General features: G+C 36.7%; 1 protein-coding gene across 2 annotated transcripts in view; it reads right to left on the bottom strand.

Moving 5' to 3' along the window:
• The window catches only part of cntn3a.1 (contactin 3a, tandem duplicate 1), a 92,747-nt gene that overhangs the window by 50,951 nt on the left and 15,312 nt on the right, over positions 1 to 26,484 (bottom strand). For both annotated transcript variants that reach the window (XM_007553336.2, XM_007553337.2), the window contains exons 3-5: positions 19,240 to 19,372; positions 15,955 to 16,130; positions 4,650 to 4,745 (exon numbers count right to left, since the gene is read on the bottom strand). In XM_007553336.2, coding sequence (XP_007553398.1) covers positions 4,650 to 4,745; positions 15,955 to 16,130; positions 19,240 to 19,372 — 405 coding nt within the window. The remainder of the gene's footprint in view (positions 1 to 4,649; positions 4,746 to 15,954; positions 16,131 to 19,239; positions 19,373 to 26,484) is intronic.

Raw genomic sequence — 26,484 nt, 5'->3', positions numbered from 1 at the left:
ATTGATAATTGCATCATTACATCCATTTTCTGAAACTGAGTTTTGCTTAAGTGTGGGTTTCCTTCCACCTTCAGAACAGCATGTTGCATGCTTGTTACTTCCTGCTATAATGAACCTACATAGTTAAAATTTTATTTGACTACAATTGTATACTTCACAATAACTGACAGTAGTGAAGACGTAAAACAAAAACAATTTTTTTTTTTTCTATTGGGAATTTTTCCCAAATGATACCTTCATGTATCTACTGAATACTTTATGTTTTTGAGAGGAATTACTTACGCCCCCAGCCTTAAACGAGAAATACGTTGGTTGCATCATAATGATCCAGTAGCAGTATTTTCTATGAATATGGTTTAGTGCTGAAGTTATTACTGTCTACTTGTTTTGAATGGATAATTCCTCTAAGGATTCAAATTGCACAATTCAGCTGCGGCGTAAAATACATTGAACTATGAAAACTTTTTTTTAATTTTTAATTTAATTTAATTTTTAATTAATTTATTCAAACTGCCTCTTAATATCCTGTTGACTTTTCCATTAAAGAAAACTCTATTTTACATTTCCCTGAAGGCAAATGTAAAAATGCATCATATATAATGAACCAATCCATCTTTTTATCGCTAAACAGGCTGTTTTAATGTAAAAACATATGCAGAGCGCCACAAAGTATGAAACACAATAATCAACAGGAGCAGCAGAGTTGATAAACAAAGTTATGTCTTCTGACTCTGAGAAAAAGATGATGTCATTATGAGCTGTGTCATGTTTCCTTTCATTGTTATAACTATAAAGTTATTACTCACAGACATAAGACAAAGACTAAAAATAAGGCTCTAAGTAGAATTTATCGTATTTATTTTATTCTAGCCTGCTATTTGCACATCAACAAATATGCAAAATATTGTCTGCAGGAAACATTTGAGCTATGTTATGGCTCACCTTTCACGGATTAAAAAAAATGTAAGTGCTTGACAACACAGTAATGCACAATATCAAAAATAAGCTGCAGCTAAGGGGGATTTCATTCTCAAAAAGCCAATTTTAATTGCTGTTGTTGTCTCTGTACCTGCAGCATGTTCTTCCTTCTGCAAACTACAGGAGCGCTGAGTGCTGAGGTGTGTGCAGCACGTCAACTATTGCAGCAAATGTACCACATGCAGTCATTTAAAAACCACCAGCAGTTTATCATTTACCGTAGATGATCACTAATTCATTGGGCTCAATATATTAATACAAACAGTTATATTTTAATTCGAGCTGATAGTGAAGCAAGCTGTCAAACAACAAGCAACATTTTCAATGAACACTGTTTTTTTTTCCAGTTTTGGATGTTGGACATTGTGCAGCTTAAACGTATCACAGAATTCATTACATGTGGAAACATCTAAAAAAAAAAAATCCTCTTCATTTTTGACTCATACATGACTTACACGTGACTTCTGAAACATCAGTCCATTTCCAAATAAATACATTATACTTGTTTACTGTATGTCTATTCCCTTACATGTAATCCATCCAAGTAAAAGTCAGCCTAGGTTGACTAATTCCATTTCCACCAGAGAATAAAAAAATACCCTCTCTGAAAGGCTATCTAAAGAGCACACTGTCTTTTGTCGCAGCACTCAGAGAAAGGAAGCAATTTCCTCCTGCAATTTATAAAAATTGGCTCGAGTACAGACGACACACTCGGAGACACAAGACACTTTTCATATGTGATATTATCCTAAACAAATCTGTTTTCTTACAAATGATAAATAATCTGTTAGATTTAATTTGGTGCTTTCCAATCTGTCAAAATGGGACACTTTTAAATATTATTTTTTATGACACTGTTGTCACACTGAACCCCAGCACTCCTGATTCTGCAGCTGTTTGCTGACTGGAGCGTAGGCACGAGGGTATCTTGCAGCAAGGGTCGTCCAAAAAACATTCAAACTGCCAAATGCAAGCATATGGCTCATTGCTCCAGCTTTTTATATTCCAACACGAGGTAAGACGTCTCATTATAACACAAACAGAACAAAGCGCTGGAAAAGTGGGACTCCTATTAAGCTTCCAAGTGGTTATGTGATTAAGGACTCATTTTTCCCTCAGCAGGGGAACAGCAGGGTTCACGGCAGCCAAAACGTGGAATGGGACATTTAAATGTATCCATAATATGACTATGAAATATTCTCCACTGCCGATATTAAAATATGAAACATTATCGTCATCTCATAACCAAACACCCCCAATAAACATGCTTCATATGTTTTCAAATTAGATTGACAGTTTGACACGTTTTGGTCTGTTTTAAAGTGGTTCTAGAGCCCCCGTCTCCCCGGGGGGGATTTAAGGGGGGAAGCGTAGATCAAACTGCATCAAGGCTGTCAAAATTAGATTTGCACATGTTCAAAAGAAGAGAGGACTGCTAGAAACATTGATGTTTCATTCAGTGCTGACTTTGACAAGAGAGTGTTTTATAGATTTGCATAAAAAAATTTTTTTAAAAAGGAACCGAAAAGCGCATCAGAAGCACTTTGCAAACAACACACCGATGCGTTTTCGCTTACCTAGCAGGGGCACTCGTTCCCCACATTTTCTCAACATTAAGACCAACAAACGGAACTCTAGAGAACGGGAAAATGTCAAACGGGGGAGCTACAACACTGCCCGGAGCAGATGAAACAATCCGGCAGCTTCTGTACGAGCGCCTTTATGCACCGATTAACTGCATGGTTCTGGGGGAAATTAAAACCTGTTTCACTGATGCTGACAAGCATTGGTCAAAGGAAGCACAGTCGCAGGATTTCTGCACTCCCAGCTTCAAAGACACAGAAGTGGAAGAAATGATGAGCTCGTCCGCATTCGTGCTGAATAATCATCAAAGATACGTTTCCAGGAGAATGCATGCTGACGTGCTTCAGACTGTAGAGGGAAAAGTTATCTATTTGCAATGGAGTTGAAAATAATTTTTAACCACAGAGTCACGAAACTTCAAAAGATACCAACCTACTGCAGCCTCTACACTAATTGGCACACCTTATATAAACATTTAAAAAGCCTTTCAGTCAATTCCTCTTATTTCACCGCAGTATAATTTCAGACACAAACAAAGAAGATGTAAAAAAAAAAAAAAAGATAACCTTTATTTTGAATACATTTGCCAAGTGGGAAAAATTACTGGTATCAAAATTGTTGCTATTTGTACGAACAAACTAAAGTTTACCTTTTTATGTTGATCTGATTTTTAAACACTGTCTAATTAGCAATCCATGACTTCATGTTTCGCTGGACTACAAACATAATGTGATCCAATCACATTTCTTTTTGCCACTCTTAAACATGGGAAACAGAGATTTAATTCAAGATCATCACAAAATATAAAGTTGGAATTAGTCTTCATTGAGACTTAATCATGTCCAAAGTCCGATTAGTAATAAATAAGTTCAAAACAACTGGATCTGTGATAAGCAAGGATGGACAAGAATCCAGCTTTTTTTCACTTGAGTGAGGAAGATAGCAATAAGTAGCAAAACAAACACAGTAAAGAATAATGTCTTGGGGATACAAGTTACATTAACAACCATTAGATGTTATCATATGTCAGCATATTGTTTCTGAGGCATTTAAAATCCTATATTTTGAAAATTTTCCAAAACACAAACAAATGTGAAATGTTTAGATGCCACTAAGCTTCAGCCAATCTGGAAAAAAAAAAAAAACCTTTCAGTTGAATCTGGCATAAAATGATAGATGAGTAGGTAACACCTGTTAGGTATGGTGGAGGTTCTAGGATGATGTGGGCCAATTACCCTTTCAAAATAAGAGATGAACCAGGATTTTAAACTGTCTCGATATCTTAACCAAAAGATTCTACACAAACTAATACAAAGCATTAACAACAGCTGTGTTATGAACTGTGTCACTGGGGATTTTATTTAAAAATATCATTATTTAACATGGTTTTTTTCCCCAACTAAAGAATCAGTACGTTGAACAGATCAAACACGAAGGTGACTGTCAGGGCTCTGATTGAGGAAGCGGTGCATTAGCGCCGGGAGGAGGTGGAGGAGTTTGATTTTTTTCACAGATTATCCGTCTCATATAACACTATCACATCATAGTGATGGTTTTAACTAATATATGAAAAAATTAAAAACACATTGCATACTGCAGCTTTGAATCAGAGATTAAGCTGTTTGTACTGTAAAATTACATGTAGACACACTTGCAATTAAAGCTAAGTTAATGCATGTTAACAATGAGTCTATTTTAAGACCCATGTGTAGGTGTAAAGAGCTGGATACTTACTCCCAAAGATGTAAAGAGGTGATATAGGGGGGAGAGAATTACCATCTGAGCAAAGCTTTGTTATTCTGCTTAGCAGAGTACCAACCAAAAATATTCTCTGCAGATTGCATGCCAAATCTTTCCTCACCCTCCTAGAAATCAAGCTGACAGGCCAAAATGTTGCACAATAAAAATGACTCACTCCACTAACTTCAACGACACAAGCAGACACAAGCAAAAAAATGAAAAAAAAAAAAAAAAAAGCCACCAGCAACAGAGAGTCTCCTCATGCATATCAAACTTCATATATCAGGTATAAAAATGCTATGTTTAAAGGTTTGCCGTCACGTGACTAAAACACCAGAGAATCTTACCTCCTGAGTGAGGGGGTGGGCCACACAGAAGAACCACTCCTTGACCTTCACGAACTCTCACTGGATTTCTTCTCTGGGTCTTGAAATTCTCCAAGTCTGTTTGACAAAGGCAGCGGAGTAAGAGATGAAAAAACATCAGAGAAATTCCAGAAGCGAGACGGTGCACACACAATTTGACATACAGAAGAAGAAGAAGGAAAAAAAAAAAAAAAAACACGTACACCATTGAACATCGCATAAATGGTTGGTCAGTAATTTCAGATCAAGGTAAATGACAGCGGAATGATGTTGAACAATGCAGAACCTCTCCATGTCTGTCATATGTTTGCATAAATATTGCTTTGTAAAGTCCATAACATTTCTGACTGGAGCAGAAAGCAATTCTTCAAGCATAAGTCACACATGAGTGAATTTAATTGAAACAGCGTATTGTTATCGCTCCCTGTGTTTGATCCGCTGCACAAAGACCGGCAACAATTAAATGACAAAGACAGAAACATCATTTGTATGGAAACCGATTATTTGTTGACAACCTGCTGAGAGAAAGCAAATAGAGACAGGAATTGCCGAACACTCAGCTAAGTCTCGCCTGCTGTGGCTCTTGGAGATATTGCAGACGGCGAAGCCAAATGTGTGCCTGACATAAAATGACATAATAAAGACTCACTTCAAAACAACAGGGAGAGAGAGAGAGAGAGAGAGAGAAAGAGTATGCAAATCTGACATCTCCTTTTGTAGAAGCAGAGCAGGAGGAGGCTCTGCATAATGAATAGAGTGCATGATCTTCACACAACTTTTGAGCAATGCAAAGTTGTTTCTAGATAAAGAAAAACACACAAAGAGGGGATTTTTTATTGTTCTTTTTTTTTCCATATATGATTTATTAGAAAGCTTCCATACAACTTAAAAAAAAACTGTATATCATATTTCTGTCCATTCTCCTTGCAAATTTGTCATGCTTCCATGATCAGATTTTTATCAATTCCTGTTGAATGAAGCTATTTTCTGGGTACACAATGCATTCAGAGCCCCAGCTAATGTTTTTTTTTTTCATTTATCCCTCAGACACAGAACACAATCAAAACTTCATGTTGATCAGCCATAATATTTTGAGCATTGATGTGGCGTAAATACCATTAATTATCACTTCATCACACCACATCTTGCTGGGTGGGATATGTTAGATAGCAAGAGAATATTTGACCTCAAAGTTGATGAGTTAGGAGCAATTCACTTCCTTTCTTTTTGCTCCATCGTGACATCGACTTTAACAAGTGAGGCCTTTGGTGCTTTAGGTTCTGCTGTGCTGGGTTATGCTGTGACCTCCAGGATGAGATGTTGCTTTTTGCTTTTGAAACAATTTCAGTATTCAAGGTAACCTGCTGGAGTCCCACAGCTGTGACGATGTGTTGATTTTTCAGACAACTTCATGGTCCCAAACAAATTATACTTAAGTGATTTCCTAATTGTATATGGGTGGTCCTGTTAACACCTCACCTTCCCTCTGAAATAGGGGTTGTTCCCTTATAGTTTATGATTCAACAAGGGAGGAGAGCTTCCTTTTTCCACATCGGTTCAGATTGGTTTGCATGTAAGAAATCTGCGTGACGGCAAATTCACAGTTCTAAGTAGAAAAACCAAGCAAACTCTATGTCAGTAGATTACTTTTGCCTTCCACATTTTCTGCAATTTTAGGGGCTTTAAACTTTGGGCTGCACTGTGTAGACACCATCCAAACCACAGTATGAAAGTGTGAGGACAACAAAATACAGAGCCAGCAAAAAAGATCCAATTACCCAATCCTTTCACTGTACAATATGTCCAAAAAGGCTCAATTACCAAAACCAGAACTTTAACAGAATATCCTGGGTTGCAACACCTCATTTTTACAAGCTTTGGGTATTTCTTACGCAGTTGTTGGGTTATAAGCGTTTGAGCGGCACCTCTGCTCTAACCCCCTAACCCAGAATAAGGACTATTTAATGTTCAGTTTGAGAGCAGCCATACATAGAGTTTAATATGGAATATACAGGAATCTACTGCCTTGTCAAAATCTTTTCATCTTGTCAGAAATGCATACTTTGCATGCTAGATTACTGTTAGAAATGTTTTGCTATCTCCTGTTGTTATGGAAAAAAACATGAGACAGATTTTCTCATCTAGCATTTATCTGGTCTGGAGTCTACTGGATCACTTTGAAAACAAACAAAAGAAAAGAAAGGGTAACAGGTCAACTACAAATAAATAAAATAAAATTGTATTTAGTACTGTTGAAAACAGTTTTTCATGTCACTGAAACATTAAATAACTATCTGGTAAACAAATAAATTACAAGGTAGATTTATTGACTGGACTTACATGCTTGGTCTGAGCAAAATACTTGGTAATATGAGAATACACTAAATTTAAATTTAAAAGGCTTATTAAAAGGTAAGACGTGGTGAAAACTACATTTGCTTGCTACATACAAGAATGCAGCATATTCTCTTTAGGTAAATAAAACCTCTAGTTATATTTTAAAGGGGAAGTATTACATAGTTTACAGGCCTATTGTACTTGATTTTATAGCAAAAATCATATGAGTATGTTACCCTCAGTTATAATAAAAATAAAACAAATTACCATTCCAGGAAAAGCAAATTCGTAGTACAGAGGCTGACTCCTAATTATATTCATCATTTTGTGTCATTATATATCATTACTTGTTAATTTTTATTTCAAAAGGCACCAGTTCTCTCTGGTGTCACAGCAGCCTACTTGCTGAAAGCTACAGAGGCTTCTGGTGAACGATAGAAACATGGAACCAAGCTGTGTATCTAAAAATAAGGTAACAACAAGCAAAAAGGGTTAGCTAACCAGTTTAGATCATATCATGGACCCCACGTTTTTCATCTGCAAACCATCAGTCCTTCTCTGTTGTGGGTGTAAAATGTTTGTCCTCACAACTATCCTGACTGCCACATTTGAAGTTTGCTTATCGTGTTTGGGTAGTTAAATTTCTTTTGCATTTAGAGTTATCCTTGCTGTCTTACTAGCTTCTGTCAGTTTCTGGTCTGTATTTAGTTCTTGTTCTTCCAGTCATTCTGTGATTATTTGATACTTTCTGTCTCTGTTCGCTGATTGCACTCTCAGCTGGTTCCACTCTGCTCATTAGCCTCCGTTTCTTGTCCCACTCAGTACGTATCCCTCTGTAGTCGATGCTGGCTCATTGGCTCAGTCCTGGTGTAGTCTGCCTAGTTTGATGGTCATCATCTTCAGTTCAGATTTTTTTGGATTGCACACGTTGTTGTCCGTCGTTTCTTTTTGTATTATCGGACATCTTCATCTTCGCTCCGCCTCTGCCTCCTTTCGCCTGCATTTTGAGTCCTAAATGACCACCATCCCCTTTTGTGACAATGACTCCATTACCGAATCTGAGCATAAATATTCAAATGTGATGAAATTCACTCCGGGCGACGGCAATAAATCATGTTTGAATAAAAATAAATAAATAAATAAACAACGGAGATGAGGTCATAATAACCACTGGGCATAAAAACAGATCCATTTATTTTGGAGTTCAAAATGAACAATTGGACAAAATCTATTGCAAATTTCTTAAAGCCAATTGAAAAGATAGCACACATAAGCATCCAATGAACTCACAACTGTGTCTGACCCCATCTGGTAGACAAAATACTGTGAAAGATGCTCTATATGCTTTTCTTTTACCACAGATTTTGTGTTTTTAAGATTTTCCATTTTTGGTTTCAAATACTTTGCTATAGTCAAGTTAAATGGCATTTGATTATATTGAGAATCATCCAATTAGACTCTCGATCTATCAAAAAGTGTCTCCCAACTTTGTCTCAATCTGTCTAATTCAATCTGAAGGAGGAATTGCTGCCTTTTCTTTCCAAAGGACGATCTGAAGAACAATTCATCCATAAAAAGTTAAAAATCAAATCAAGCTAAAATCTACACACTTGTGGCAAATTAAGCAAAACAAATAAACAAACATAAATTAGGCATATTAAAGTCTTACCACTCAACACTTCTAAAATTTAAATACATCTTTCACAGTACTGCACATCTTCCATTTAATGGCATAGGAAGATAAGTTCCCTTTGGTAAATGATGCTCCAGCATGTATCCCACTAAGCAATAGCCCAAATTTCAATGTAATGACAGAGTTTAGACCTAATTTAAACTTGAGTCAGGGATACATCAATTTCCAGCGCTGGCTTGAAGATACAGCTTAATCTAGGTTAACACAAAGTGGTAAGTGTCTGGTTTAAAAGTGCTATTAGTCTTCACTTTGAAGTAAACATTTTAAAGCTCCTTAAAAAAGTGGCAAAAAAATAAATAAAAAAAGGCAGAAATGTAGTCTGAAATTCAAATACAGGTTCATTTGAATCACTAAGGATGAATTCTATCTTTGTGATTTTTCCGGAGCAGTTTCAATTTTGTTCATGAGAGAGGCAAAAAAACAACAAACAAACAAAAAAAAAAACACAGATTAGAGGCATTACTGGCGCCGTTCTGGCAGACGGAATCCACTCGTTTCTGAAGCGTGGACAAACATTTGCACTGTTTTCCCAATATCGGCAGAGCCAAAGTTCAGTTTGTTTTCATAAAACTGTCAGTTGTATAGCATGATTTGTAATTTCTACACACATCTTCACTCTCATAGAGCAGCAGCACTTCTTTGATTGAGTTTGTGAGTGGCACGCAAAGACCACATAGTTCGCTCACAGAATATCTCAGAGGCAGAGGAGAAGCAGAGTTTAACTTGTAATTTGTAAACTCATTAATTTTCTCATAACAACAAATAACAAAAAAAAGGACCTCTGAATGATTTGCACAACAATGACCCTGCTGTTCTGTGGCTCAGCTGGTAAATATGTCGGCTTCATAATTGATAGCTGTGAGACCATGTTGCTGTTTTTTAAATCCTTGACAGTGTAATTTAGGTCTATATTCAAGCTCGTGATACATATCTAAAACAAATATAATGTCATAAAATCTCACTTTTAAAACAAATACATATTAAATTTAACCAGAAGATGTGTTTAGAAATAAGTAATTGGGAATGCATGCATATTTCAGACGTATGAGAAGGTTTGATGTTCTACTTCACTTCTTGTGTTTTGACTTGATTTAGATGATTTTCGACACACAAACCTAAACAGCAGCTAAATCAATGTTCAAAATGTTATTACTTAAGATGATTAAAGATATTATCAAACATACCTCAAGTGTTTAATTGTCTCTCAGAACCTTGTGAAGACAAGGATCATAAGGGCTAAAATATTTTTCTATTTTTTTTTTTCTTAAAACAATATTCTAAAGCACCTTTACAGTCATAACACTTTCATAATAATTTGGCAGTGAAATCTGATTTACCTCAATTTAAGCCAAATAAAATCATTTATATGACACGAACCTAAGCCAAGCCTCTTGAGCAGAGCAATGGAAAAGGTCATATATTTCTCACATTACAGCAAAGACATTTTGATATCACCCTGAGAACAGAAGAGTTCCTTTGGGTGAAAGGTCAAGCTGTAGGTGTGCAACACATATCACATTATATTTAGTTGTTCTTTATTTAGAATACAGATTGAAGTATTTTGAATTATAACTTTTTTTTTTCATTTTGTACGGTATGATGTATTTATTTTCAGATTACAGATTAAAATGTACCTTTTACAAATAACTTTGAAACAGGAAATAAACTTTTCATCAGGTCAATTCGTTTTTGTAATCCTTTTTTTTTCTTTTTGCCAGTCTGATGTAATATTCTAATCTTAAGCTCTAGGTTTTTACTAGCTTAACAGAAAAATGCTTGAAAAGATCCGTTTGTATTTATTTTATGCATTTCACTCAGTGGATTTCTGAACATAATGTGCCAATAATATCCTAATTCATTAAATACGACTGTATTTGGAGGTGCATGGTGGTGCAGTTGGTAGCAGTGCTGCCTTGTAGCAAAGTTTCAAATCCAGGTCTAGTTTGTTTCTGCATGGAGTTTGCATATTTTTTCCTGTGCATGCAGGGTTCTTCCTGGTACTCCGACCTCTTCCCACAGTCCAAAAAACATGACTGCCTAGTTGTTTGTCCTGTGTGCCTCAGTGGTGTCCTGTGATGGACTGGCAATTTGTCCAGGTTGTATCCCCCCTCCTGCCCAATGACCGCTGGAGAAAGGCTCCCCCTCCGACCCTGCAAGGATATTTCGATATAGACGATGGATGGATGACTGTGCTGAATATGAATTCATCTTGTAGTTCTTTCCAAAATGTGAGAACTATCCAAACCAGCATGTGTGACAAGTTAGTGGATTGAAAAGAAAAGGCGTTTGAAAACAGTATTTTTCCCCAATTTCAAGCTTTCCATAAATTACTGTCATCAAAATGTGCGAGCAACATGCAGAGCCTGATTTATTACTGCCTTATTTCTAAGTTTGAATATATGTAAAAAAATAAAATAAAATAAAATAATAAAAAAAAACAGACCGAGTGAAGTTCTTTCTATCAATATTCCTTTGGTGTATGGTGGAGCGTTAATGAGCTAGACGCACTAAAAGCCAACAATGCTTGACAAGGCAAGCTGTTCAACGCCGCGTGGATCCTCTTATCAAGCCTATCACGGTTCTGCACCTCTATGTGCTTAGCCATGGCAGGGTCCGGGCTATTTTGAGTGCTTTCAGGTCCATGAAATTGGATGTGAATTTGCATTTTTGGGAGCTAGCTGTTCCGATGTGACTCGCAGTAATGAATGAGAGGCAAATGTGGGGAAGCAAAATGAGGCGATTCTGCTGGAATGTGAGTTTGAGGGCAATTTGTGATGTGGTTACATTTATCACCTCTCCACCGGACAAAAGGCAAGGAGAGGTTTTTCAGCGTTTTCTGAAGAGCTGTTAACATTCTGCGGCGTTCGTGTTATTTCTGACCATTAAGCTTCCACTGAATGAACAACTGTATGTTTTGGGTTGGAATAGAACATATTCAGGAAATACAATAAGCTACTTTTTGTTACTCTCTACTGCAACATGTGCACTGTAAAGTAAAGTCGCCATCCCAACTTTACCTTTCAGAAGATCTTAACTTGTATACAGACATGTCAAATGAAATCCTAGATGCTTTTGCCAAGAGCGATCATCATTATTTTAATTAGATGGGATCAGCTGGATCATAAAATACTGAAATTTGCTAAGAGGATTCTAATTCTCGTCTCGTTTATATGTTATCCAATTAAAAAGTATTATGCAGAGATTTACTTGATGTTAACTCTTATAATAAGATACACGTAAATTTGTATTATTTAAAAATATCATTAACGAAAAGCCGGGTTCCCTGTGTGATGTATGTGAGCATGGACCATGAAACCAGCAAGTGACAGGATAAATGCCTTCAGTGTGTGGATTTATGCCGACACCGGCCCTTGAGATTCTTTTGTTCCAGTTTCTGACAGCTATTTAGACAAGTTATTTATAGCTATCTGTCTGTCACATGGTANATCAGCTGCCGGGGCCCGAGCGCCAAAGAACTGTTATTCATTGCTGTCATTAAATCTTTTAATTGTTTCTTGTTCTCGTCTGAGTCTGTCCAGATTGAACTTAAGTTGTAGAACAGCATAAAAAAGTTCTTAGTATGCTGCAAATGTTCTTACTTGGAAAACACAAACTGGAAACATGGCCTCTGATTAATTATAAATCATAAGATGGCAAAACCATAATAACTGACTATCAATGTTTGGTTGACAAGATCAAGTGACAGACCAAAATAAAGCAGAGCATTTTCTTTGAAACAAACAAAAAAAAAGATTTTCAAATATTTTAACAAAGAAAGAGCTGAAAGGTGTGGAAATGCATTCAGTACCTTTCAGTTCCCAAAAATAATATCAACAGCGAGCCAACTAATTAGTAAGTGGAGTTAGAAAAACTGCTGTTTAACCTCTGCTTTTCTCAAACATCTCAGAAGGTTAGGCAGCAAACAGAATCATGATGATTAAGGATCACAGCACCCAGGTTGGAGATAGTTGCAGAGATGTTTAAAACAGGCTAGGCTATAAAAGCATAACATAAATTTACCATTCAAAAAGAGGAAGAGTGTACAAGAACAGCATGCAGGTGCATTTTGCACAACCTGAAGTACACAATACTAACCCCATAATAAAGCATGTCGCTGCAATCAAGCCTAGATGTAATAAGTAGTCATCTGCATAGCAATGGAAACCAATTCAATGTTTCTGACAAAAAAAAAAAAAGAGCCAAGGGCTAGGTTATGCAGGAAGAAAATAAGGGGGCCCAAAACTGAACCTTGAGGCATCCCACATTGAAGTAGTGGAGACACAATCCCAAAGTTTGAGAGAAAAAATTGACACTGCCAAATAAGATTTGAATCACTGCAATGCAGTAGTCCTGGCACACACCTACTGCTCTACAAGGCAGTTATTGTGGTTCTAATTGTCAAACCACAATAATAATGCATTCACTATGATAAACTTGGGTACAATGTAAAACTTGGTAATAAGATTGAAAAGCATATAAAATACAATGTTTTCTAAAAAAAAACAAAAAAAACTATTAATTGCTTGTAAACTACCGTTTCAAGATGTTTTTTCTTCAATAAAAGGCAGGCTGGAGATTTGCAAGAATATCAGAATCAAGAGCAGGTTTCTGAAGCAGGGGCCGAATTAGAAGCCTCTACATTCATAGGCTGAAATAGCTGCAGTGAGCTATTTAAATTGATCTTGTTGGAGCCGTCCATTGCAAACAGTTGTTAGATAATAAAGCAAATCTGATGTTGGGCTTGAATAATTTTAGGTGCAGCTCTAAGTGCAAATACAAGGGCAAACTTAATCTCAATGGAAATCCATATACAGAGCTGTCACTATGTCAGATTTCTATCATAAATTCAGCTATTTCACTCATCATTTAACACTGTGATATCCTGATGGCTCCACATGCAGCGCAAATCTCTCTTGTACTGGTGTTCTTCCTTAAAACTGGCTTTAACCATGCTTACAGGCCCTGCATTCAGCTGTATAACGTAACATCTCGCCTTACTGAAAATCCATTCACTCTCTGAAAAAAAAAAAAAAAAAAAAAAAACAGAAAGCATTCCAACAAGATTAGGAAACTCAATCTGGCTCTATGCAAGATAAGCAACTAGATTATTCCTTCCAGCGTTCTCGGCAGGCGAAAAGAACCTTTTTAACTGTGTGTATTGTCGAGGGGATCAACAACCTTTATATGTTTAGAGGTTTAAGCCCACAACAGATGGTAATGGAAACGGTTATATCATCTATCTCTCGGAGGATTAAAAACATAATCTTAATTCCCATTCATGCCGCACATGTTTATGCAATCCAATTTAGCAAAAAAGTGCACCTCATTAGATGTCGCAAAACTAAAGACTTTGATGTTCGCCATCATTGAGGACTTGGATGGGAGAAAAAAAATGGCGATTTCAGATGATACTGTTGAAGAATGTAAAATTTTGCGGGTACGATCTGTAATTTAGTTTAAATCACTCTGTTTAAAAGCATTTAGTTTTAGGGGGCCAGATGTGAGGAGATTACCAGTGAAGACATAACCTTTTAATCCTGGGTGTTCGCTTCATTAATGGCTCTTACCTTGGTCTATCACTCCCGGAGTCATTAAACCACATTGTGTTTGAAAGGGGATCCTGAGCCCCACAGAGTCAGATTCTGTTACAAATGACATGATACTGACTCATAACAGACTGCCCCACCATGAATTATTCCCTTGACCTGAGACCCGCTCAATCACACCGCACACTTAATTAAGTTAAACCAAGAGCAATAAATAAGACGTACGACGTGTCAGCTCTGATGCTTGTCCTCATCTGTTGACAAAAGCAGCGGGTCTCCAGCCAGGCCCGGGCAATGAATGAGTCCAATCACGGTGACATACAGCTGAGGACAGGCCTCAAAAATTTATAGGAAATGTGAATATCATCAGCAGCCCAACAGGCAGCTCGGAATACAGATTTGCTCTGTATGCTGATGATTTACCGCTGCTTTGCGACAAAGAAGCACCAAACAGCGGCGAGATGAACATCGCCGGTGCTCTCTCGCCAAGGATCACTGCCGAGTCGGCTGCGGCAGAGAAACAGACATCAGAATTCAATCAAGCTGGCCCATCTGTTCACAGATATCAGGAGTGTCATTTGATACAGGCTCGCCATATAGAGAGGAGGCCCGAAGTTCACCTTGGTAAAAGTGATGCCGCACAGACAATGTGGCATAAAAATATGATGTATGAATGTTGTGATGCATCATCTCTGCTACCTCAGAGAGCAGAAATAAGAATGTTTCATCATTACCAATGTTTCATTCAGGGTCCAAAAGAAAACAAAACTAAACAAACAACAACAAAAAAACATTTAAAAAAAAATCAGAGTTGGAAAATATTCATATAAACGTGGTAGCAATTTTCTCAGATATAAAACACACTACTGTAAAAACAATAATAATAATTAAACAGTAGATAGTAGAAACTCCAAATAAATACAACATATAAAACAAATAAAATAATTTTACCAGCAGCATTTTAACAGCTTGAAGCAGAAAGCTGTTGCAGTACGTTAACAGTGTGAACACTGATGCACCCAACCCTAATGTACCCCAGATCTCAGTGTGATGGAGTTGGAGACGGTTTTTGCCAATGCAAGTTGACTGTGGTTTCTCACAAAAAGTTCAGAATCCAGAGGCAAACATCCAGGAGAAGCTTCTCTACTTCGAAAAGATCAAATTAGATGTCAAACTGAATGTACAGGATTCTGGCGTAGGTGTCTTTAAAGCCAAGACGAGCGAGTTCTTTGCAGAGAGGTGGATGCTGCTTGCTCAGTGGCGCATAGGAAACGATTAGGAAAAGACTGAGCTGACAAAACGCAAGCTGAGGCGTCAAACCTTTAGTGGATAACGGCGTCTGATGAATTTCCCAGCAAAGCAAATGTTGAACTAAACTGAGGAATATCAAAGTGATTTACAAAACAGAAAAAAGAAAAGTCGCTAAAGAAAACAAACCTCACAAGCAGTATATATATATATATATATATGCTGCTTTAAATGTAGCGCAAGCCTGCTGTAAATCTGTGGACCTGAAATTATATCTTGACTAAAGATGCTGAAGTTTCTAAGCTATCCTACAAATGTAGCCATTTTTTATCAGAAGCAAAAAAAAACTTCTAGTAGTTTTTTTTTTTATTATTATTATTTTTTTTTCAGACTTCCAAAGGATCCCTTGAGAACCAGAGACATATAAACAGACACTGATGAGTAAAATCACGAGTGAACTTACAAGCAACATGAAGACTGGCCTCTCTGCTGATGATTGTGCCAAAAGAGTTTGATGCGAAGCACTGATAGATGCCCACATCTTCGTCTTTATTCAGATTGGTGATGTGTAAGTTCCCACCCACGAGGGAGAAACGTGAGCCCGGCATGGGCAGGATGAAGGAGTCATTCAGCATCCACCTGTGAATGACAGCAGTCACACGTTTAACTGTTCGTCTCTGACTCTGATTTAGTACTCTCTCTACACAATGTGGTGCCAAGAGTCTGATCAGTAATAACTCAGCAGAAAGGAGTGTCTCAAAAGTATTTAACAAATATATCGAACAGCTCATCATTACAATAAATCTTCTAAATAAGTTGTAAATGACAAAATATGCTTTATTTATCACTCTAATATTAACTAAACCCATAAAAATGTTTTTTTTTTTTTTTCAAATACACATGGCCACAGTCTCATCAGTGCTCATTGTATTTTTAAATTTTGTCATTTTGTTGAGAAAAGTAGAAGAGAAGAAATGTAATCTGAGAAGCAGACTGGCATACTGAAGGTTTGTGACTCTTTTAAACAAACAAAGAAACAAATAATATGTAGGTTCATTATGAGAGCAACATTGTCTTAAATCAAGGGTGGGAATCAAGTCTGGTCTCTTTCCATAATGTTCAGGCATAAGGCGTAATATGAGAACAAAAGGACACTTCCCAAACCTGTAATCACAATGTCACTGGTTATGCCTCTCAGCTGCTGTTTTGGGCCCAAAGTCGTTTTGCCTGCTTGGACTTGACTCAGACAAAAAGCCTTTTCATGGTTTTCATGGGATGTTAAGATGACATCCCAGATTTTAAATGTGTCATGGGAATTATGGGAAATCGTGGAGAATAATCAGAAATTGGAGGTAATTTAAACAAACCATATAAAGTCTAGACATAAATATAACCATTTATGTTGCTTTTTTTATTTTACATGCATGCAAAGGAATGCAAGTAATACAATTTTACCAGGTTAACTGAAAAAAAAGTTCACACCATTTTGTTTATAAATAATAAACATATGACTGTGCTCCAAAAAGGGGTGTAGATTATTTTACACAATAAAATTATGCTTGGCTGATGTTCAGTAAGTGCAGCAAAATGAGAGTTAAAAATTAACTATAATACATCTACAACCTAAAAATAACTACATATGACTGACCAAGTACAGAAACAAAGTTAATGTTGTAGCTTCTTTTAGTATTGAATAATTACCTCCTTTACACTGAACCACAAATATCTGCTTTATCCAAAACAAGATTTAGATTTATCTGTAACTTAAATTTCCACTATACCATTTGCTGTGGTTGGCTTACATTGCAAAGAGAGAAGAGCGATGCTGGCAAAGACAACAACAACCAAAAACAAAGTAACAAAAGATGCTCATCTATAAATGAATATGGATTGTCCCTCCTCTTGATGACATTATCGCCACCCTCTTTCAGCTGATGGGATTTAAACAAAAACAGGCACAGGGCTGAGTTGAAGAATAGTGGGAAGAGGAAGACATATGCAGTGCACCAGACTGGCTAATTAGACTGATTTAGTGATCACAGCTGGAAGTGGTCCAACAGCTCCAGATGAGACAAAACAAAGGGGGACACAGATCAGCTGGAGTGAAGGCTTTATGTTGCCTTACGATTGCTGGACCATAGAAAACAAATGGAAGTGTCCTTGGTGCCCCTGAAATACACCTGCCTGTAGCTGCAGGAGTTTAGAGCCACTCTGGAACTGCAGCAGAATTTTACAAGGGTCCAAGAGATTACAGCTGAAAAAACAACTAACTAAAGCTAATGGTGAGATTACTCAAATGTCAGATTGATCTGTAGTTTGAATGTTTGAATGAGAATGATATTGAAGGCATTACATACTGGGATCACTGAAGCATTAGTTATAAATCATTTGTACAAATTCAGGCACTGAACTCAGAGAGGCAGCACAATATTTACATTTTCTGTTTTCATTTTTCTAAAACAGTAAAAAAAGAAACTACTTGAGTGCTTCAATTTTATTTTTATTGTTACTTTCTGCACATTAATCGTAAAACTGACCACATTAAAAATGCATTCACATTCACATTGTGATGCTCAAATTCAGCCTGTCGCACAATAAATGCCAACTTTTAAATTCAGCATTTAATTATACAGACAGGAAAGCAACAGCTACCTAGTCCAATGTGATGGATAATACTTTTATAGGTTACACAGATACTTATTTATTTATATTTTGTCAGAATTCCTCATTCGTCATTGCCATTGTTCTGGCAAAAGAAATCATTCATCTTTGAGGGTCACAGTGGCTGGAGGGCTTTAACGGCATGTCCAATGCACCAAACCAGGTCAACATTTTTTTTTTTTCTGTACCATCATGACCCACCTCATTCGCATCATGCGGTATTGTTGATGTCCGTCACATCTCATCACATATTTAAGTGTGTTAATTTGAAATAAGCATTTTCATTCATCATCATTTATTTATTAAAGAGAAAAGGCAATCCAAATAAACCTAGAGCTATGTGAAAAAATAGTTACCAGTGTTACTACTGTTGGCAGAATTGTGGAAATTGAACCATCCTGGAGAGTGTTCCAGTGTGAACAGCCTGTTTGCGGTTACACCACGGCATGCCAATTCAATTTAACTCTAGACTTTGATTAGCCCACTCCAAATCATTCATTTTCATTCATTTTCTTCTCTCTTTTTTAACCATATAGAGAAGATGGGGTGTTGTGAATCAGTGAATTTAGATTACAAACTAAGAGCTGCATGTTTTCATCCAGTTTTTGTTTCTGTCGGAGAGCAGAACGCATGGTTCCATCAACTCTCCAGCAAGTCATCCGGGTTCTGAAGAATCAAAAGTAGCCCCAAATTATCACATTGCCATGGAGATGTCAGACTCATCATGTCTGTGGTCATTTTTTTATTTTACTAGCCAATATTGGTATGTATCACAGAAAGCTCTCGGTAAACTCTGTACATCAATGCCTCACTGCCATTGTAAATATGCAAGACAGCAATAACTAAGGGGGGGGATTGAATTAGTCATTCCTTTATTAACCATCACTGAGAGTGAATCTAAGCTCTGCAGTCGGAAAGCCATTGTGAGCCATATGGTACACAAATCCCCACTTTTCCTCAAGCAATAAATCCCATCTCTACAGGCCGTTAGTGCAAATGTTGCACTTGGTAGCCTTGAGGAATTACCTGGAGCCTCCATGTAACAACAAACACGATGCGTGCATGAAGCCATGTCTGCAGGCATTACCTGTAGAAGGGCGGCGGGTGTCCTTGGGCCTCACAGCTAAACACCACCTCTCTCCGATTCTCGCCAGGCTGAATGGGAAACACCACACTGCCTGGTTGCTTAGTGAATACGGGCCTTAGCAGGACTCCGCTTCCTGGGAGGAGAACAGACAAAGACTACGTCAGATTTGATTTCCAGCAGAGTCTGAAAAAGCACTGCAAACATCTCTCTGTTTGCAGACACTGGATGTTTAGAGAGGAAAGACGAGGAGAAAGAGGCTTGAAGAGGAAAAATGTGAATAACAATGCAGCAAGTTGACAACTGGTCCATTAGGAACGGGGTACAACATATTAATAATAAATAATTGTTCCACATTGTGAACCAACCTGTGGATTTTGACCCTTTACATTTTTTCCATTTATCTTTTAAGTTTATTTGTGTAGCACATTTCATCAACAAGGCAGTTCAAGAAGCTTTACATCATAAAAACACAAAAATACAAAGTTCATCTACTACTATTATTATTTAATCTATGAAACAGGGTCATTTGGACACCACAAACCTTATACCCTGTGCATGGTATGGCGGGGTCATTTTTACAAGATTTTTTTGTGTGTGTGTGTGGTTTCGGGAACTGGCTCCCTTATGGGAAAACCTCTTACTTCTCCACCGTCCGACCGTGACATCTGCCGCACTCTTCCTGAGTGTTGATAAGACCACGTGAAGATTAATCAAAATAATCTCCTTTTTCAGACAAAATCAAACATTTATCTCAAAAACATTATTTCTCAACTTAAAACACATCTTGGATGTTTTCATAATCTGTCCACATAGCATATCTAATGAAGCAATTCCATTTAATGTGCAAAATAGCGCTCGGCAAAAAAATTGCTTCAACTATTTCTGTTTTTCCATAAAGTCGTACATCGATGAAATTATCCAGCATTGGATGGTAAAAACTATTCAATAATTTTTGACGTCATTTAGCTTCTCAGCTGTAGTGTAGCTGCAGCAAAGTCTAACAATTTTAAGCAACCCAGTATTATAATATATTGAAACAACCAAAGTCAGAGCACTCAAAATTAAAGCAAGAGAAATACGCATTGCAAACCAGTTTCAAGCTGTTCTGTTCTTTACGGTGTAGAAAACCAAGTTCAGTTCAGTTGTGCATTGAAATAAAGTTCTGATATATTTTCATTAATAGTAAAGGTTAATCCAATCTAGCTCAGAAATCCAAAATCTGACCCAGATTGTCTCCGGTGTTGTATGTACTCCTGCGTAGTATCAACCCAAAAGCTGAGGTAATCACCAAGCAGAAGGGAACACAGCACCAAAGATAAAACATGACTATTCTACCAGATCAAAAAAAAAAAAAAACATTAAACGCTTGCTCTGATGAGCATTTGTCAGGGCTACAATCAATTTTAATGTATTAAAACTTTATTGCAATTAATCACACTTTTTTACATGCAAACTTTCCATCCGGAACCTTTTGCATTTGAGCGTCTGTGGTGCACTGACATGCACAAACAACAGCACTGATCGCTAAAACCTCCGTGATCTTTCAGATACTCACTGACCAGTTCTAAATTCAAAGTGAGAAGTCTCTGGACATCTCAAAAACCTGCACATAAAGATAGGCCAGTCCAATTTAGATTTTTGAAGTGATCTTTGGGCAAGCAGAACTGCTGTTGTTGCCAAGATGACTATCTGTCCAGCCAACAGAGACTAAAGTGCCAGCACCTCTTCTCACAGAACTTAGGTTCTGTTTTATTGTCCAATTCTTTAATCTCAGTAACAACTTGCTGTGTGCCCAGGAGGCTTCCAAATTGTTGAGCTCCTTTTTAATCTCCTTTCAAGCTCTTTACACTTAAAGTTACATATTAGACACTTTGGGCTATTCAAATAAGTCTGGAAGTAACCTTTCTCTAGACACCTGAGAACCAAGTGGGTTCTTCATAACTTAAAGCTTTATTTCATATAAAAGAAGCTTTCAGTCCATTCTTACATTTAGTTAATAAGAAGGATGGAGTCTATTAGAACATGAATCAGAAATATAATAGGGGGAAAATATCTATAATATTTATTATACTTATTTTAACTGTATTTTAATCACAACATTGTGAAAAATGTGCTCTTCTATTTCAGTGCAGTTATAACTCCTTTGAAACGTAAGATTTAAAATTTAGAGTACATTAATGCAATCTAAAGTAGGTGGTTATTGCTACAATTTCTACTAATTTCTAAAATCTACCACATCTTCGAAGCCCCAGAGTAGCCAACTGGTAACTAGGAAACTGTAACATAAAGATCTAAATATAAAGTTGTTGTTAAAAAGTTTTATGGAAGTATTTTCACAGACAATTCAAATTTATAACCCACAAGCGTGCAACCCAATTTTTGCAGGTCATGCACAAATGCCAGAGAGCAGTGGGCAGGATTTCAACTTTTTTTTTGTTCCATGCTTTCGAATACAATTAAATTTAGCTGTGTGCCTGACGGTCAGCTTCTGGATTATACAAATAAATGCATGTGCAGACACTGTGTAAGAGCTGCCTAAGGAGAAGTCAACAAATAAAAGCTATCCTTTCTGAAAAGGGAATTCATTTGGGTTAGTTAGAGAGTTTTTGCATTTATTAAATAGCCCAAAAGTAGAAATATTCAACAGTTAGAGAAAGTCATTTGTATGAGAGGCAGATATCATTTTCAAGTCTCGGGGGTGTAGGGTGTCTGTCTTTCACCTCAAAACTCAGATTAACTCCTTTTTTTTTTAAATCTGTGATGATGTCTGAGAAGGAGCCCTGAAAAAAGATTATTTCTCTCCACAAGGACAAATGGGGGGGGAAAAAAATGTAAAAATAAGTATCCACCTAATTATCATCGTCTGTCATACAAAGCGTTTTTCTTCAAGCTGCAATAAGAAGTGACAGATCACCAGAAGAGAGCTCCTCTGCAGGCAGTGCACCTGCTATGCAAAAGCCTAAGGGGGGAGATAAAGCCTGTGGCAATTATGAGCTGGATCACAAATGTGTCATTGTAAACTGAGAAATTATTTCGTTTTAACAAAAAAAAAACCTTCATCACTGATGGAGGGAAGTACAAATTTAGCCATTCTGCTTTAATTTTCATTGGAGATGGATTGAGAAATTGGCTAAGGACAGGAGTCTGATCAATTTCAGCTCAATATGTCCTGATCAGTGATTTGATAGTTGAAAACCTCATTATCTAATAGTTGTCTGGTCAACGTACGCACTATATGCAAGAGCTACAAGGTTACAGTGACAACACTCATCTCCGTGGAGTTCTCTGTGATTAAGGAAAGATTAGTAAAGTTAGCTACTTACAGCAGTAGTAAGTTGATTACAATAAAATCAAGGGAAACTCAGATGAAGCTAATGAAGGATGCATGATTAAACTATTTGCTATAGCATGTTGAGACCCCTCAGCAGTTCATTTCAGCTTTAAGAGAGTAAGAGAAAGACAAACTTTCAGTGGATAACAGGAAGGCTGAGCTGAATACGGCAAAGCTGTTTTGAGCGTTCAACCTTTGCATGTTTTCGGAACCTCTAGGATTAAAAAGTGTTGGTAGCCGATTAATTTATGTTTTCTTTTTTTTGTTTTTTTTTTATAATAGTTTGAAGTTACTATCAATGCTGAAATTGATCAGACTCCTGTCCTTAGCCAATTTCTCAATCCATATCCAATGAAAATTAAAGCAGAATGGCTACACGTAGTTAATGGCTTCACAGTTGTGACAAAGATCAAGGCAAAAACATCCGTATTGGTTTACATAAGTCTAAGGTTATCAGATAATTAGATTGGAAGTAAAAGCACTCCACTATTTTTTGTTTATTTGTGGGCTTTTTCAAAAACAAATTTTATTATGATGGACATAAATGAAAATAAAATGTATTCTGAAAAAAAAAAACACATGGAAAAATCTGAAAACAGAACTCCAACTTTGACATCTGCAATTTAACTCAAAACCAACATTGATTCTTTGAACGACTTCGGACGTAGTAAAATATTTCTACCATGAAATTAAACAAGCACAAATAAATACAACATACTGTACAAATAAACTAAATAAACTTAGTAATATTTCAATCACTTATAACAACAAAAATATCTCACTTAATGTCTGTTAATTTTAATGTCAAGTGTTTAATTTTATATCCATGTATTTCGCTGGTCCTATTTTTTTCATTCTGTTAATAAAATAATTGTGAATTTGAACACATCTTATTAAACACATGCTATTTTCTTTTTGTCTTTTATATATACTCTCTGGTATGTTTTCATTTTCCATTTCTTTACAGGTCTTTGATCTAAAAGACTTTTGGTTTTGTAATTTGTGGTAATTTTCTCCTTTTTATCGTGTCCATAAAGTTTTGTTGCATACTGTTTTTTGGGGGTTTTTTAATCTTCATTTCTGTATATCAGTTCATCATCTGCTTATTTATTCCGTGCTGTTCATTCCCCAACTACCATGCCTGTTTGCTCCTGGACTCGTACTCTGTGTGCCTTCTTGCTTGGTTCCCTGCTGTTTTCTCTCCTTTCATCTTACCTCTAGTTTTTCATTGTAAGCTCATAAATAACTTAGTTTTCTTTATCTTTTTTTAAAAATTACTCTCTAAATGATCCCGACAACCTCCTCCCAGTGTTTTTGTCAAATTGTGTCTTCTTAGTTACTGTGCCACACCACATCATCTCTGCATTTTATGATACAGAAACAAGAAGGGAATCCACAATCAGGTATTAGGAGTGCTGGGAATATCTGCTTATACCAAATAACAAATTTGTCTACTTTCCAAAATGTATTAGTACAAAATGACACTGAATTGGAGTGATCTGGAACCCTCAGTTGGTTGACGGCACAATGCCACAGGCCGGAAATGGAGGTCTTTGTGAAATAGTGTCTGAAGAGGGGGAAAAAAAGGCTAACTCTACCCTTATCTGTCCCCTGCTGCCAGATGGTGATATGTGCGTGCGTTCCAAGGCTCATCAGACAACAAGACTCGGCACCGAGGCAAGTTGTAGGCAGAGCGAGCTGTTTTAGAGGTCGAAATAAAAACTAATCTCAAATTCAATACCAGCTGACAGCAGATGGATTCCTTTAGCTTACCTTAGCATGAATAAACAGGCCCACGAGGAATCAGCTGAGGGGGAGGTACGGAGCACTTTTGAGTCCCTGAATCAATTCGTTTCAGCTTAAGGTTTTAGACATCAAATGAAAAAAGACAGTTTTGCCTTTTAAAGCATCTTTCTGCTCTGTCTAGTCCCGATAAGATTCACCTTGAAGGTCTCTTATTGGGTAGCACCAAACATGAATGTGGGGGCAGACCCAGTGTCCTGGTTGTTTCAAGAAAAGAAGGTTTAGATTTATCTGAACCCTTGATGCATTTGTGCAACTTGCTTCGCAAATTGACAGCATACATTTCAGTACAGAGATTGAGGGAGAAGGTCGCTGCATTTTTGTAATTCTAGAGTGATGGATACGAAACAATCACATGCAGGATTGTGTGTGGACTGGGCTTGCCCAAGCACTAGAAAACACTAACTATTCCCCTTGACAATCAGCTGGGATGTCAGAAACAAGTACGAAGCTGCTTCCTAAATTTATGCCACCGGCTTTTAGCTACATGGCCATTAGGAAGAAATATGTGAGACACTTAAAGCCAATATCCAATCATGTTCCACTGTTCTTGCTAATCAAAGCTATTGCTTCCCAACTGCAATAACAGCCTTTGCATCAGTAATATACAGTGCAATGACCACTGGGGAAACAGAAGTGATTCCACCCACTTCCCTTTATAGGAACAGCAAATTAAAGCAATTTTTATAGCTCTCTGTACAAAATGGCTTTATAAACCACAGAGCAGATTTGCTTGTGCAAATAACATGTATCATCTAGTTGCATTACAGCCAAAACACTTAAATATACATGTGATGTTCATAAAAATCGAATACAAAATAAAAATGTATTTTCTAAATTGTTTTCATGAATGTAATTTTAAAAAATGCATTTTGCCTTTTGTTCATTAAATACTACAAAAACTAATAAAAGGTCCAAAATACTTTGTTTTTTTATTATTATACAGCAATATTAAAATCAAATAATTTATTCCCCCCCCCCAGGTGTGTACCAGTGCTTGGGTACTTTTATGTGCTGAGATAATACAAGGAAATGAGTTTTACATATTTGCTTCAACAGCCTATTTTACTTACACATGGTGCACATACTTCATTTTTGTTTTCTTTATGTTATTTTACATTTTGAGGGTTGTGCTGAGGAAACAAGAGCAAAGTGATGTTTGACATTTGGCTGGAGCTAAGCTGGAGCTAAGTATGCCCTTTTTCTTTTTGTTGTTGCTTTTCCATTGATAAAAAAAAAACATATTTATTTTCATTTTAGTCATTAAAAACATTCATTAATAAATATCGCAGAAAAATATAACTGAGAACAAACCAGTATCACTGATTTATGATTAAGTGGTTAACTGTGATGATTGTTTCCGGTGGTTACATGAATTCACACACAAAAAAATAAATAAAAAAGCGCACCATAGCTCATCATCTGTTCACACATATCTGTTCTTGCTAAAGAAAAAAAAAGAGTTGGAAGTGTCAAACTCCCAAATTTCTCTTGCATTAGATTCACAGCCATTTCTTAATAAGATGCATCCATATTACTGAAGCCAGCGCGATGCGACACAGAAATAACATCATTTTTAAATTAGAACGTGATATATTTGGCCGACTGTCGTTTCACTCTGTGTGAACAACAATGTTTTCCCACACTGGACTCAAGAATGAAATTCTGGGCGTTGAATGAATCATCTTGCACCAGCTTTCTTGATCCTTATCTCTCAAGCAAAACTTTTTCCCGTGGTATATGATATGATCTTAGTGTACAGTCTGCATTGAAAAACTGCCAAATTGTCTGCACAATAATCAAATGACCAGGCTTCATTCATCTTTATCTGTGTTAGCACAAAAAAAGAAGCTCATTAGCTGGTGTTGGAAATCTGTTTAAAAAAATCTGCTTTGAAAATAGTGTTGGAAAAAGATGACGATGGAATTTATTCTCCAGTAAATGTCCATTGATGGGTCTTTATGTTCCCAAAACCACTGATGAGGTCTTTAAATGTCTTTTTTTTTATTGCTAATTGTCTCTTAATAGAAATAATTACAAGGCTATTAGGTCTACTCTCACAGGAAATGATATTAAGTTTTGCTTCATCACAATATTACGCTGGTGCCAAA

Source organism: Poecilia formosa, unplaced genomic scaffold, assembly GCF_000485575.1.
Source record: "Poecilia formosa unplaced genomic scaffold, Poecilia_formosa-5.1.2 Scaffold56, whole genome shotgun sequence".
In the NCBI taxonomy this organism is placed as follows: Eukaryota; Metazoa; Chordata; class Actinopteri; order Cyprinodontiformes; family Poeciliidae; genus Poecilia; species Poecilia formosa.
The sequence above is the reverse complement of the archived record's forward strand: the minus strand, read 5'-3'. Positions and strand labels throughout refer to the sequence as shown.